The sequence below is a fragment of the Nicotiana tabacum genome, chromosome 20 (genome assembly GCF_000715075.1).
Source record: "Nicotiana tabacum cultivar K326 chromosome 20, ASM71507v2, whole genome shotgun sequence".
In the NCBI taxonomy this organism is placed as follows: Eukaryota; Viridiplantae; Streptophyta; class Magnoliopsida; order Solanales; family Solanaceae; genus Nicotiana; species Nicotiana tabacum.
Genome location: NC_134099.1, coordinates 94967504 through 94984097, shown reverse-complemented (window position 1 = coordinate 94984097; position 16594 = coordinate 94967504). Strand labels below are relative to the sequence as shown.

Sequence of the window (16594 nt, the reverse complement as noted above, 5' to 3'; positions counted from 1 at the left end):
ATAATTTTGAAATAGCTATTCCTACAGTCGGTTTGATTCGATTTTTTCAATATTTTTTATTAAAACTAAAACCAAACCAAATTTGATCGATTTTGTAAAATTCGAAATCAAAAAAACAAAAAAATATCGATTTTTTTGGTCGTTGGTTCGGTTTTTATTACTCACTTTACTTGAGCCGAATATTCAACAGCGCAAAGCAAGAAGTTCAATCCAAAGGGTTAAAGACCAATCAATTACCATCTGAAGAAGTTGGAATCATTCACCAAAATAAATCTAGTTTTGTTTTTACTTTTATGACCAGGCAAGAAACCGAAAAGAACTCTTTTTATTTTATTTTATATATATAATAAAATCGAAAAGAACTCTAGATAACGTAAAGTGGTGAACACATTCAATGCAAGTACTTTTATTTATTGCATGCATGCAGAGGCGGATCTAGAAATTCGGGACGATGGGTGCACCATTACTTTCAAGATTAATATTTAGTTTGATAATATAAAATTTTACAATCACAACAACTTACCGAGCAAAAAAATAATTAGTTAATTATCACAAAAACAAATATTATCAATTTACAATTGTACGCGACGAGTTTTCATACTTTGAAAACGATCAATAATAGCATCATTACTTACAGTTGCAAATACCTTACGCTCTATATTGCAAACTAAACAACCATTCAAAAACTCTTCACTAATGCTATTACGTAGATCACTTTTTATGAGCTTCATTGAGGAGAATGCCCTTTCCACGCTTGCAGAAGCAACACGTAGAATCAAAGTCAACTTCACAAGTAAATAAATATGACACCAAGTTTGATCCAATTTCGTCTCTGCCAACACTATAGCAAGATCCTTCATTCCCTTCAAGTTGATAAATTTGCTATGAGGCATTCGAGCATAGACAATGAAACTATCAAGCTGAAAGCTGAGATCTCGAAGCTTGTTATCATCAAACTCATTTGGATAATACTCGGCCAACTTCATTATTCTGTCTTTGTCATAATTAGCAAATGAATCAATCGGATTGAAACAAGCTATACCAAGGAGTAAGTCACTAGTCACTACATCAAAACGACTATTTAACTCATGAAGGTGCAAATCAATAGCTGCATAAAATATTTCCACACTAAAGTGATGTGAATATGAAACTCCCGACCTCTTTCTTTTCGATCTTGGATAGTCTTCATCCATTTTGGGGATCATAATATCATGTTTACCACAGAACGAGTAAACTTCATTCATTAAGAACTCGAGTTCACTTTCTCTCATAGTCTGCAATCTTATCTTTGCAAGGTCAAGCAACCTCATAGCATTGACTATGTCTTGATCTTTCTTTTGTAAAGCTTTGTTCAATTCATTTGTAAAAAGCAACATCTTGAAAAACAAGTGCAATAAAAACACAAACTCAAATTCTTGAATATTACCCAAAAGATTTTTTGGTGCAAATCTATCAAGAGAAAGAAGACTATCTTGTTGCATATCATTAAGCACGTTAACAATCGAAGAAAATATAATCAAGAAATTTTCCAAGGTCTTAAAATGCGAACCCCAACGGGTATCACCCGGTCGTTGGAGCCCACGTTCTTGATTCAATCCTTGGCTGGTAAGTATTTCTCCAGACTTAAGTAATTCTTCCAACTTCTCTACTTGGTATTGTCGAAGTATTTCCCTGTGTTTAAAAGATGCTCCAATAGTATTCAATGTGTTAGTGACAACATCAAAAAAATTATTCACATCCGGATGCTTTTTAGAAAGAGCTACAAGTGTTAATTGCAACTGATGGGCAAAACAATGAACACAATAGGAAGATGGAACATCTTGTAAAATCAAAGACTTTAGGCCATTTATTCTTCCTTGCATATTACTAGCTCCACCGTAACCTTGTCCACGTAGCTTGGATGAGCTTAACGAGTGATCCAAAAGCAAATCATAAATTGTTTTCTGTAATGATAGTGCAGATGTATCATTCACATGGACAATACCCAAAAAGCGCTCAATCACCTCCTCTCTTTTCTTAACATATCGTATAACAAGGGCCATTTGCTCTTTATGTGAGATGTCATTTGATTCATCAACCAATATCCCAAAAAAGTCATCATCCAAATCTTGGATAATAGCTTTAATTGTTTCTTTAGCACAAGCATCCACAATATCCTTTTGAATTGCTGGACAAATCATCATATCATTGTTTGTAGCTTTATGTAATATTACCTTTCCCACATCTAAATGCTTATCCCCATGAAATTCCAAAAGTTCAAGAAAAAGACCTTTGTATTTGGAATCTTCACTTTCATTATGACCACGAAATGACAATCCATTTCTCAAGAGAAATCTTACCACATCAACCAAGTCATTTAAACGTATCCGATGATTACTTTTTACTTTCTCACTTTGCTTGTGAAAAGAAGTTTGACTCGATTGTTTTTGATTTATCAAATCTTGCATCCTATTAAAATGTTTGTGATGGATACTACTTACTTCCCCGAAATGCGTTCTAAGTCTTTCCGTACCCTTGCTCCAACCCTTAAAACTATTTTTTGTAAATGCATCTCCCGCATTACCGCGACTTTCAAGTTCATTCTTAAATAAATAACAACACAAACAAAATGCAGCATCACTTTTTATGCTATATTCCAACCATTGAGAATATGGACCCTTAAACCAATCGGGATTAAATTGACGCATTTTGTTCCCAAATTTAGTTTTAGGGAAAGCATGGCCACTCGGTTGACAAGCCCCTTTTTGAATATAATGTCGCCTCACTTCATCTCGGATATTAGGGGCATACTGAAGAATCGGTATTCTTTCTTTGGGATTGGATTGGGAGATCCTAGCTCAAGAACACTATCAACATTTGAAGGAGGGGATAAGATTGTCCCTCTTTGGATTTCAGGAGCTATATTCGAACTAACAGAAGGCCGACTACTACTATTGGAACTTGATTGGCCAATGTTTGACCTGATCACAAATTTATCCATTTTGATGTTCCTACAAATTCAAATATCTCCCATCATCAAAATTCAAATTCATAATAAAACTAAGGGAATCACACTTTTAAATTCATAATAAACAAGAGGAATCACACCCCTTCGGTATTCAAGAAAATAAGGGAATCACACCCTTTCAAACATAATAAAATAGAGGAATCACACCCCTTTCAAGTTCAATTAAAATAAAATGAAAACTTACCAGTTCTTCTGCAATTTTTGATAATTTTATCTTTGAGATCAAATGGAAATGCTTGCCCACTGCTGCGTTAAGTTCCTACAGAGAAGGCTTCCATCAGTTAATTCTTGGTGACAGTGAGTACATCATGCAAATCAAGCAGTCCAATCTACTGAGTCGACTATTTTAAACTACAATTCTAAGGCATTTGTTCTTTGTCCTTAGTTTATTCATGCGATGCATGTTATTCTGAACCAGCAGCGGGAAAGGTTGTGGTTCCTACTCTGCACGATGGGCAAATTTTTGAATCTACATTTACTTCTTTTTGTTTGAATATGTTAACCAACACCTTGACAAATGCTAAACTGTCTGATTTCCGGTTACTACAATCGAAGTGGGCTGGTAATTCAATATCAAATTATCAATCAAAAAGGATTAGCTCAAGAAAAGTTATCAAAATAAATCTAAATCAGAAAAAATCTCCTTCATTCCGTAATTACAGAAAAAATAATCCCAAAATCGGAATAAACCTACAAGAAAACTTATTAACTAGTTTAGAAAAAGATTGGACCTTACCTTGGAGGGATTGGAAAATAGCATTGCACAAGCAGTTAGAGAGTAAATGGAGCCAAGATATCAAGATTAGCTTTAGCTTTTAGAACAAGAAACAAGAACAAATCAAAATAGGAACTAGGGTTTTGCTTCTTCTTTTTAACGTGTGACCTTTTGGCTTTTGGGATAAATTGAGATTAGGAATTAGGGAATAATTTTGATATTTGGGAATTGGGGAACCGTGTGGATTGTCATCTCTGTGTAGAAGTTGGGCACTGATATATCTAATAGGATATATGAAAGGCTGCGTTAGAATAAATAAATAGAAAGAGAAAAAAAAAGATTTAAGAAAAACAAATAAAATAACCAAAAGCCAAGCAGGGATTTGATCCCTTGCCCTTAGGCTTTTAGGAATAAGAAGGCAAAACCAACGCACCACTTCACCCTTTTTGACCATAGGTGCTAGCAAATATATATAACTACTTTTTTGTAAATTATGTACATCATATACGTATTTTAGCCGAGGGACCATGGGTTCACGTGAACCACATTTTTCACAGTAAATCCGCCGCTGCATGCATGAGATTCAATAAAGCATACAAATTTCTTTGAAACTCCTAAAAGAGTAAATATATTTGGACCATACGTTACAATGTCAAAGACCTATTTTTGAACCACTACTTTTCTCATATAAACTTAACAAAGCATTATTAATATGAACAAATCTGTTTCACAGACATAGTTTGACAAATAAAATTACGTAAGCAAACTTAATTTTGTCGCTATATCGAGTTATTGAGTTGTTTGTATTTTGTGCCCTAATGTATGCACAAATTATACTCTAGAAATGGCGGTCACATAATTTTTTATTGATTCTATTTTATACAAAACGTATTTGCAAGAAATATATTCCGAAAAGAATGTGTCATAAGCAAATTGCCGCAGTGTTGCAAATTTGCATTTTTGTCTTAGTTTTATTTTTCAAGACATTGGTAGACTGTAGAACTCCTGAAAAAGATAGAGAGTTATTTTGTTATCTACATTGTCTGGAAGACTTTATGGTTGTTAGATGGGAACAATTTAAGGATCTTACTCATGAACAAATTAATGAAAAATGCAAAACGGGTGAAAGATATTTACCATGTCCAGATGTTGGACAGTACTGACCTTATCTCAAATCACAAAATCACAGTTATTGAAACCTATATTATTTACATTATGCATTTTATCTGTGTGTAATGTCTCGTTATATATAGTTATAAGTGATGGACAATGTTAGTTGAGTGCCCGTATGGATTACTAAAGAACTTGGTTCTTTATCGTGTTCCTTAAGTGTAAAGTAAACAAGCAACAAAATGAATATAACGATTTTTACGTAGAAAATCACCCGGCTCAAAACGTGCAAAAATCACGGCCTACCACGTAGGATTTTCAATTCCAACTCTACTAGAACAATGAACCAAAATGTATCAATTACAAGACTGTAATTAAATACTCTCTAGTACTCCTACTACTCCTATTTGATTCACAAATTACTCTAACTTGTGTGAAACAAAATACTCACTCCGACTCATTAATCGTTTATGACACTTGATTACAAGTCAATTTCCTAAAACACATTCACTAGACTGACTCAGGAAGAATCCAAGGCAAGTACTCAGCACAAGTAAATGACTTATGACTCTTTAGTTGATGTGTAAAAGGACAGTTCAGAAGTCCAAAATCGATCCTTTTTAAAACATAACTTGAGATCTTCTAGGAGTCCTATTCATAGTCAGCTTCCTCTTTGATAGGACTCCTACTGCTCCATGGATTCAACAAGCTTTGGAACTTTTATCTCTGACTGAATTATCCGTATCTTCTATAGCAAGGACCCTTATCACTTAGCAGACATCTTTCACCAAATTCGGTCCTGGGTAACTCTGAGATAATGTTACTGTCTTGTACAAACATACAAGTATCACTCATGAGGAGCTGATTCTTTCTCCTGAGGAGCTGGTTCTTCAGAACAGTTAAGCAGCTACGTTGAGGACATAGTTATTTGAACATTTAGCCATACTTTGTTAATCATCAAAACTTCAATACTCAACAAATTTTCCCTTTTTGACGATGACAAACTTTGTACACAACAGAACCATGTAATCACAACAAGTACTATTGACAGACATGTATGTTCACAACCCACAAGCTTCCAACATTATCTTACCCCTTTTGGCATCATCTATAACACACAAAAAAGGCAAATAGACTAGTTTGATGATCCAATATAGTACAAAGCAGTAAAACAGAGCAATATGAGACATTAAGTAGTGCCAAAAGAAGCCCATGGCCTTGCCTTTATCATTAGAAAAAGTAAAGCTAAGCATACTACAAACTACTCAAACTAAGACCAAAAAAAACCAAAATATAAGGCATTACTAGAATAGCAAAAGAACTAAGGGCATTAGGAAGGAACATGTTCATGGGTGAAAAGTAGAGGGGTCAAAGCTTTCACAATGATGGAAATTTATTGAGCACGAGCCTCCCTATCTCTTCTGAGCTCTTCCCTGAGTTGCTTTATTTCTTTTCTCAGCTCAATACTATCTTCATGAAGCTTGACATTCTCTTCAACACCAAATTCCAACCTCTTGCTGAGATCTGAAGCCCTACTGCTCCTAGGTAGAATAGCTGATCCTGTGGGTCCTCTAACCTTGATCTCCTCATATTCACACTGCTTGAAGTTAACATCATCCAAAACGTCATTGTGGTTTCCAAACCTAAGCTTAGGTAAGGCAATGTTGAGTTTGTCAAACAACTCAGTCAACATGAAACATATGGCATACCATGCTTGGGTTTGGAAGTATCTGCAACTCTTGCCATATGCTGAATGATCAGGTTAGGAATATTGATAGGTCTACCAGTTTCAAGCAGCTCCATCACAACCATATCCAGCAGAGTAGCTTCATGCCTTCTCTCAAAACTCTGAAGAATGCAGGAATTGACAAAATGAAACAATAATTTGTGGAAGGGAGTCATATTAGTCTTGTACACTTCCTAGGAAGCATCTAGTTCAAACTTTTAGGAGAACTTTCTGGTGACCACAATGCTAGTGTCAACATCATTTTCTATGCCTGACCACTTCTTCGTTAAGTAATTGTCAAATCCCAAAGAAGAGATATTCAGAAGAATCCCCAGCTCCTCAGTAGAAAACTCCATGTCAAAGCCCACAACCTTACTCCTGACTACCTTCCCATCAAATGTGAAATTTCCATAAAACTCCACTACAACAGGAACACATACAAGGGGAAAGCTTTGACAAACATGTGCTTCCACCCCTGTTGCTCAAGTTTTTCAACCAGTTGAGCCATACCCTTCTCATTAGTGTTCGCAAGCAATTTACCATTTCGCACTTTTCTCTTCCTGAACTTTGTGAGTCGATCAACTGTAGCTGGCACATTCTTTTTTGTCTTACGCCTACTGGCCCTTGTACAAGAGGTAGTAGGTTTGGTGACTTTGGCACCCTTTTCCTTTGGTGTAGCAGACTTTGCTGGCAAGGCGGAGTCAGAATCATCTTCTCCATCCACCTCAATAACATGTTCCACAATTAAAACCTTCTTCTTTGGCTTCTTTGCACTTCTAGATTCCTTAATGATTTATGCATCAACAACCTTTCTTTTACTCCTTGTAAGAGGAGTTTTTGCGGGAGGAACTACTTCTTTCCTTGTTGAGACTGCTGACTTTGTATCTTTCATAGGGCTCTTCCTGCATTTCTTCCCTACCTCAGATAATGGCACATCATCTTCATTACTGCTAACTTCTTCATCTCTAGTGTAATGAGTTAACAGAGACCCAGGTTCTTGGGCCCTTGTCTCTTCACCAGTTTCTTCTGAAAGGGTTGTGACAGTGTTTCCAATTATCTTGCAGATTCCTCACTCACATTCTCTTCTTCTTCCTCACTCTCTTCATCACCTCCTTCACTCTTACTTACTTTTTCTTGATCCTCACCTTCACTTTCAGAAACCTCCTCTTCTTTACTAAGATTTTCTTCTTCAGCAGAATCATTAACATTTTCACATGTTTTATCCTCTGTATCACTCTCCTTCGCATCTCCAGATGCTTCCTCATTCTCACTCTTTTCTTCTTCATTGGCTATGTTTTGGGCATTATGTTCCTCATAACTATCCACAACTTCTTCATATTTTTCACCCCAATCATCTTCCTTATCCTCAGTCCAACTAAGAGAAAGGCCATCGGGAGCCTCCTTTTGCACATGTTCTTTACTTCCTTCCCTCTTAACCATATGCTCCACAGTCGTTGCATCTACCTCCTTCCTTAAATCCGCTGCACCCTTTTCTATAGTGAATTTCTCCACTATTGGCTTCTCATTCGTAGGTGGGAGAGTATTTAGGGGTATAACATCTATAACAGACACCAAAATATCTAATTTAGAAGGAGGATATTATACTTGATCATAAATGACATGCACTGATCTCCCGTGAAACACAGATTCCTTGGCTACAGTGTCACCCTGCATAGCAGCATCAGACACTTTCTTGATAGATTTTCTTAGAGTGGCTTTTACCTTTGTTAACTTAGAGGTATTTTTCGCAGGAAGCTCAGGTGCATGGATAGGTTTTTTTGGAGGAGGGGATACAGTGGAGGTAGGAATGATGGAAAAAACATAAACAGTAGGAAGAAGGAATGATGATGTAGGGATAGTGGAGGTTATTGAAGAAGAATAAACAGGTGTGGGTGTAGGTTCTCTTGATGGCTTGGCATTTTTCTTTGATATCAGCTTCATGATTTTGGGTTTTGCTTCAGCCTTGGTTGATGATTTAGATTTAGAGGGTCTTTGACTTGCTTTAGTCATGGAGGTCATATGAGAGACTCAAAGAAGACAAAGAGAGAATTAGTTATTGATAATTGATTTTGATTCTTGCTTAGGGTTTGAGAGAAACAGTGGGGTTGAGAAGCTGATCATAAGAGCCTTTTAAAGGCGTTACTCTTGATTTGACTAGAAGAGAGAAGGTGATCGAACCTTACTCTTTGACTAGAAGACGATTGGAAGTGATGCCAACAGAATTAGAAGTCTGAGTATAGAAATAATTTTAGGATATAAAGTCCTTGTGACTTAAGAGAGTATGGCACGTACATGAGTCAAAGAACCAACTCCTTAGCAACTCCTTAATTGTTTTTGCAATAAACCTTTAGCACTCATTTTAGTATCATGCAACATAATTATTAGCTAGATTTTCCAAGCAAGTGTGTGAGATTGATACAAGCACAAAGCAAAATCGAACACATTGTACTTAATTATTTATCTTATTATGCCTTAACTAGCCAATCACTGGGATTCAACTTAGTGGGAAGAGTTGATTAGACCTAGTTCTAGTGTATTACTCTCAAAGTGATCCCTACTCAGAGCTTTAGTAAAAATTTAAGCAATTTGATCTTCAGTTTTACAAAAGTTAATTGAGATATTCCCCTTTACAACATTGTCTCTAAGAAAGTGATATCTAATGTCAATATGCATGGTTCTCTTGTGTTGGCATGGATTTTTAGAAATGTTTATAGCACTGGTGTTATCATAGAAAATGGGAACACAATCAACAAATATACCATAGTCCCTTAGCTGTTGTCTTATCCATAGAATCTGAGAATAACAGGATGTTGCTGCCATATATTCTGCCTCAACTGTAGATAAGGCCACTGATTTTTACTTCTTGGTTCCCCAAGACACCAGACATAAACCTAGAAAATGAGCTATTCCTGAAGTGCTTTTCTTGTCAACATGTAACCTGTATAGTCAGCATCAGCATGACCAACTAGATCAAAGCTATACCATCTCGGATATCATAGACAGAGGTCAGGAGTCCCCTTGAGATATATTAGTATCCTTTTGACAGCTTTCAGGTGAGATTCTTTGGGATTTTGCCTGAAATCTTGCACATACTCCCAAACTAAACACTATATTAGGCCTGTTTTTTGTGAGGTATAACAGTGACCCAATCATTCTTTTATATAATTTCAGTTCCACACTTTCCCTTCTTCATCAAGGTCCAGCTTTGTTGCAGTTGCAATGCATGTGTCAATAGACTTAGAAGTATCTTATCTTGAACTTCATCAGTAGTTCTTTGATATATTTATGCTGATGTATCATGGTTCCAGTTGGTGTTTTCTTGATTTGCAGTCCTAGAAAGAAAGAAATTCACCCATTATGCTCATTTCAAACGCATTATCTCATCAAATTCCTTGCACATTGCTTCAAAGGTAGCTCCAAAGTTAATGTCATCCACAAACACTTGCACAATCATAATATTCTTCCCTATTCTCCTTAGAAATAGAGTGTTGTCCACCATTCCTCTTACAAAGTTATTGGCTAAGAGGATTTTTCAGAGCCTTTTACACCAAGCTCTTGGAGCCTGTTTTAGTACATAAAGAGCTTTATCTAGTTTGAACACATTGTTAGCAAATTCTTCACTTTCAAATCTAGGAGGTTGTTTGACAAACACTTCCTCCTTCATGTTACTATTCAAAAAGGCACTCTGTACATCTTCTGTTATAAAGTAATCTCCATGTGGGCGGCAAAGTCTATCAGCATTCTTATAGCCTCCATTTAAGCTACAGGTGCAAATGTATCATCATAGTCAATGTCCTTCTCTTGATTGTATCCCTGAACCACCAATCTATCCTTGTTCCTTATGATATTTCCTTGTTCATCCAACTTGTTTCTGAACACCCATCTGGTACCTATGACAGTTCCATTCTTGGGTTTTTGTACCAGGTGCCAGACCTTGCTTCTCTCAAACTTATTTAGCTCATCTTGCATGGCTATGATCCAGCCTGGATCTTTAGAGCTTCTTTTATGGTCTTAGGTTCAACTTATGAGAGCAATGCTGTGTGTTAACATAGATTTCTCAGAAAAGACCTAGTTTGTACCCCTGCATTTGGATTAGAGATGATATTCTCAAGAGCATGTGAGCTTTGATACTTCCAATGTTTGATCTGTATACCCAAAGAAGATTCACCCAAGGAGTGACCCAAAGGAGCAGGTTCAGTAGGTCTGTCTTCATTAATCTGGTCAGTAGTTAAAGTAGTTCTTTCTTCGTCATGTTCCTCATGATCGCTGTCTATTTCCTCGTGGTTTTCTGATCTATCTTCATCAGATTCCTTTGTATCTCCATCGCTAGTGAATCCTATGTCATAATATTCATCATGCAGACCTTTCTTGCCAAATTGTTAGATTCATAAACAATAACATGAATATTTTTTTTCCACATATGTAGTTCTTTTATTAAAACCTTATAGGCCACTTTATGTGGAGAGTAACCCAAGAAAATTCCCTTATCACTTCTGTCATCAAACTTACCTAGAGCTTCTTTCCCATTATTATGCAAAATATTTGAACCCAAAGGCTCCCAGGTGAGTGATGTTGGATTTTTTCCTCGAAGTAAATCATAGGGAGTTTTCTCAAGAATGGGTCTGACGATGCATCTACTTAGCAAGTACCAAGCAGTATTGCTTGCCTCAGTTCAGAAATTCTTAAGCAGTCCACTGACAATGAACATGGTCCTCCCCAGGTCTTCTAAGGAACTATTCTTTCTTTCTACAATCCCATTTTGTTGTGGAGTTCTAGGTGGAGAGAAATTATGGTCAATGCCATGTGAGCCACATAACTCAAGGAATTTTGAATTTAAATTCAGTTCCATGGTTAGTTCTTACACTTAAAACATTACATCCTAGCTTTTGTTGAATCATTCTGACAAATACACAGAAAACATCAAATATTTCATCTTTGGATCCCAAAAACAGAGTCCAGGTATACCTGGAAAAGTCATCAACAATCACAAACACATACCTCTTACCTCCTCTACTCCTTATTCTTATTAGTCCACATAGGTCCATGTGAAGGGGTTCTAGAGGTTTAGAAGTACTTACAAACTTCTTAGATTTAAAGGATTACATAACATGTTTCCCTCTAACACATGCATCACATACCTTGTTAGGGGTGAACTCAACTTTAGGTAGCTCAGGGACCAAGTCCTTTGCTGCCTACTTGTTAAGTTGAGAGAGACTGGCATGTTCCAGTATTCTATGTCATAGCAGTGGATAATTTTCCACTACACTTTCTAGTGAAGTGACATAATCGATATCTTAGAGGCGTTGTTATGTCTCTTACCCTTTAATACAATTTCATAAGTATCAAGCTTTGTGACAGTGCAAATTTTGGAATTGAATTTTACTTCATTTCCTTTGTCACACATTTGAGAGATGCTAAGAAGATTGTGTTTAAGACCTACCACATGATACACGTCTTCTATAGCATGAGAGAATGACTTGCAAAACCTTGCAAATACCTGTTATCAGGCCTTTTTCCCCATTTTTAGATGACACATTCCCTACTTATAAGGTTGTAAGTGAGAGGAAGTATTTCTTTACTCTAGTCATATATCTTGAGAATCCACTATCTAGATACCAGTCCTAATTATTTCCTCTCACCTTAGCCTGCACCAAAATTCAAAGTTAGGTTTGGGAACCCAGACAACCTTGTGTCCCTTTTTGTTGGAAAAAATATGAACCGGATCCCTTCTTTCCCAGAAGGGGAGAGGAGTAGAAGCTATTTTCTTGTTAACCTTAATACAATTAGTATGGACAGGAGGATTAACCTTTGGCTCCTCTCCCTTCTTCATATTTTTAGCAATACCAAAGGTGTTTCTAAACTGAGCATGAATTAAGGCAAGACAAGTGTCTCTAAATTGTCCCGCTCTTCCACAGTGAGTCCACATATTATTATCAGAAATTCCTACATACTCTAGGTCAAACTTAGGGACAGGTTTTCTATAGCGAATTCCAGATTTGTTAGAGCTACAGTTTTCATTCAGCCAATTCAAAGTATAAGAAGATCTATGACATTTGCTTAGTCTAGAGAGTTCATAATTAGCCTTTTCTAGGTTTTCATGCAGGACTTTATTTCTACATTCAGCATCACAAAGATTATCATTAGTAATTTTTAATTTATTTTCAAGCTTATCCTGTAGATCGCTCATTTTTCCTTTGACACAGATATCAGGAGACTTCTCATTCTCAGAAGTAAGCTCAAGAACATGGTTCATAAGGTCTTTGACCTGGTTCTCTAAACTAGCTTTATCAGATTCAAGCTCTTTGATATTAAGTTTGACACAAGAAGGATTGCTTATTAGCTAATCATTTCCAGTACTCATTTTATCTATTTCATTCATTAAGGTCACTATTATGGCCATTAGTTATTTTTTGGACATAGCATGAATATTTCTTTCAAGTTAGATATACTTACCTGGTTTGCTTCATCTTCAGATTCTGAATCACTCATGGCCATCATTCCTATCCTCTGTTTTGGATTCTTCAATAGACAAAGCCACTTTGATGTTTTCATTTCCAAAGTCAGTTTCCAAGGTCCTCCATATATCATGAGTAGAGATGCAAGAGGACACTCTGAGGATAGTGTTCCTAGACAGTCTTCTGTATAGCAAGTCCTTTGCTTTAGTATTTTTTTGAACTAGCTATTGATCTTCCTCATCGCATTCCTCTTCTCTTTTGTTGCATTTGTTACCTTCACTATCCAATTTGGTTGGGAGAATTGGTCCATGACTGACAATTACCCATTAGTCAAAGTCAATAGCCTGAATAAATGTTTCCATACGTAGCTTCTAGTCATCATAGTGATGTTCATCAAACAAAGGAGGTCTTCCAATGTGCATTTCAAGTTGTACCGGGGGGTCTGTCTACACAACTTGGTGTTCATCAATCACATCATAGAGACTTATATCCTCATACTCTTTTTCTTCCTCTTGGTCACTTCCACTATCCTCATATGTTGTCAAGAATGTCTGCTTCATTTCTTCAGTGAATTTTTTGCCTAGGATTTTCCCTTTGTTGGAACCTTTTTCTCTCATCTTCTCCCATTTCTCCTTTTCAGCTCATGCTCTTCCCCGCCTCAATTTCCTACATTGGGCAGTGCTTGACCATGTGATCTAGCTTGCCCCAATTGTAGCACCCATCATAGTTAGCTTTGTCTATCTGCTTGAGCTTACTATTGGTCTCTCTCTTGGATTCACTTTTGGAATTCTTCATGTACCTCTTGAATTTGGCAAACATTGCTAGATCAGAATCATCATAGTCAGATTCATCATCCTCAAATTCTCTAAGAACCAAGGCCTTATCCTTCTTTGGTTCTTCTTTGCGTAGTTCTATCTTTCTCATTTCATGAGTTTTTAAGTTGCCAACAAACTCATTAACTGAGATTTTGTTCAATTCATTGGCTTCTTGAATTGCAGTGACTTTTGATTCCCATGGAGTTTGAAGGATCCTTAGAACTTTGCTAACCAACTCTTCTAAGGTAAACACCTTTCCAAGTGATTTCAATTCATTTATTATTATAGTGAAACTAGTCATCATATCCTGGATAGGCTCAAGCTCCTTGATGGCGAAAAGCTCATAGTTTCTCACGAGTGGCTCAATCCTTGATCTCTTTACTTGGTTTGTTCCTTCATGAACAGTTTGGAATGCACCCCATTTTTCTCGTGAAATCTGGTTTTGATAGTTCTTGGACAACTCCTTTCCATGAGGGTAGGAAATTGGAATTGGAAGAGTCGCCACCTAATGGATTTAAGGAGCATTAGGGCACTTAGAGCAGCTAACTCAGATAACCAGTCTACATCACCAGAGATCGGGAAAGAGCTCGAAATTACCTTGAGGGGAGGGTGTTAGGCACCCCTCAAAGTCTACACCGGTGGGTCCCGACCAAACTTAATTAAGCGAATTAGCCTTAAAAGGGAAGAAGATAATTTGGACAAATACAATATTCAATTTATTTTACACAAGAGTATAAGGGGTGGTCCTATGTTTTTTAGCTTATAGGATTTGTTTACCTTAAAAATGATAATTACAATTAGATTTGATTTTGTGATTCTAAAAATACATGATCTATTTTTATGATAGTTGTTTAGGCAATATATGCTAAATTTGAGCTAGGAAAGCAAAGTAAGAGTAATGGTGAGTGCAGTTATTCAAACCAAACGATCGTGGATCGGGTCCTCGAGTTGGCTTATACAGGGCCTCGAGGTCGAGTTAGACGGGCTTATCTAGGAATGATCGATAGGGACTAACAATTCTGAGGGCCTTGGTGATGGCTCTTTATAGAAAATAATGAGCAATAAATGAAGAACAATCAATGAAACACAATGAATGTAAGCGATGTAATAAGTATAAACAATAAAATCAAGGGAGAATATGTTTAAGTTAGAGAGCAGAGAATATTCTTATTCTTGTATTGAATATCATGTGGGCAAAAAATGACAAGGATCCCCTTTATATAGGAAGGGGAATCCCAACACAGTATAGGTACATTTATTATAAAGATATGCGGCTGGTACATCCATTTATTACAAAAATCAACGACTGGTACAACCATTTAATGTCACGATTCGGACTTGTACTATTCTTGTAGACCTGGTCAACTTTAACCTCGTGCCTATTGGGAGTTTCTTGCTTGTCCAAGATAGCTGCCAATTTGCACTATCCCAAGGTTGAGCATAGGGATCCCTCGGGGTCGAACCTCGAACCATGCTTCGAGGCTTCAAAAAATGGGCTGTGAAATGCCATAATGATTATAAAATCGGACTCTCCGATTTTAGCCTTATACAAATAGTCCCCACATTTCTTAGAGTTAAATGATAAGAAAAGGTCTTGAACTCTTGCTTCCTTTGATACTTTCACTAAGACGTCAGCCCATCAGAGCATTAAATACCATGACTCAAAGGCTTCGTAGGGGTCGCTGTCAACACGATTATCGAAAATCCCACGAACCGCTATTGGTTCAACCTTTTTGCTCGTCAAATGCTGCCCAAGAAGCTTCTATAAATACGTCAATTCATTTTCCATTCACACTTTTACAATACCTTCATGTTTTTAGAGCTAAGTTCACAACTTTCTGCTGCTATTTCCTTAATGTGCTTGTTTCTTCATCTTCTTCCTTTGAAATTAAGTTATAGTCATGGCAAAAATTTCAAATACGATACCCAGAAAGAGGGTACCACTTCTTCATCACATCCATCTAAGGGCAAACCAAAAGTACCTCCGACCATCGAGCAATGTACCCCTGGCGAATTTGATACTGTCTCCGATTTTTCCATCGAAAAATCCCTCTTCAATATCGGGCTGATGTGTGCACGTGTCTCGATACATCAATGTGGTGACCGATACGAATAGAGTGAAGAAATAGTGCCGATGGGGGAGGGAATGCTAGTAGAGATTCCTACAGCTGAGGAAAGCATAGTAGACCATAAAGCTGGCTTCCTCAGTGTATACACATACCCCTTCACTTTAGGTCCCATATATCCTTCTTCCCCGAAGATAGATTCGGTGATTCTAGACTTTTGTCGTGAATACCGAGTGACACTCGGTCAAATCTATCCTTCTTTTTGGAGGATTGTTTACATGCTCCGATAATTTCTCCAATCGAGTCGAGGTAATGACCTTTATCCTCAATCATTTGGTCAGATTGTATAACCCTCGTCTTTTTCGAGGTTTGATCAAGCTTCATCCTCGATTCATGAAGTCATTCTTTTCGAGCATCGATGAGGACAAGGATCGGGGGTGGATGAGACAGTTTATCAGAATAAGCACATCAGGCATCATCCCAGCCGATGGGATGCCATTCTCGGAGGAATGGAATATGAAGCGTAAGTGTCCCTACCTCGAGCATGTTTTATTGCCCCTTCTTTCCCCTTCTGAAATGATCTTCTTTTGACCATGTAGCCACTGTTTGGTACCCTAGCGTGGTTCAGAACCTCTCAGGATGGATCAGGTAGTTTGACTCACTGCTCCTTACAATGAGTGTATTTGGCCAGAATGCGGTA

The 16594-nt window shown here is 37.1% G+C and overlaps 1 protein-coding gene across 1 annotated transcript; it reads right to left on the bottom strand.

Annotated features, from left to right (window-relative positions):
- Positions 1-572: 572 nt before the first annotated feature.
- On the bottom strand, positions 573-2687 carry LOC107768895 (uncharacterized). The gene has a single exon (XM_016588060.2). The coding sequence runs from the start codon at positions 2685-2687 to the stop codon at positions 573-575; it is 2115 nt and encodes a 704-aa protein (XP_016443546.2).
- Positions 2688-16594: the final 13907 nt, after the last annotated feature.

Bases quoted from the DNA above. Each gene is read 5' to 3' on its own strand.
- LOC107768895 (XM_016588060.2), bottom strand. From the start codon at position 2,687: ATGCGTCAATTTAATCCCGATTGGTTTAAGGGTCCATATTCTCAATGG.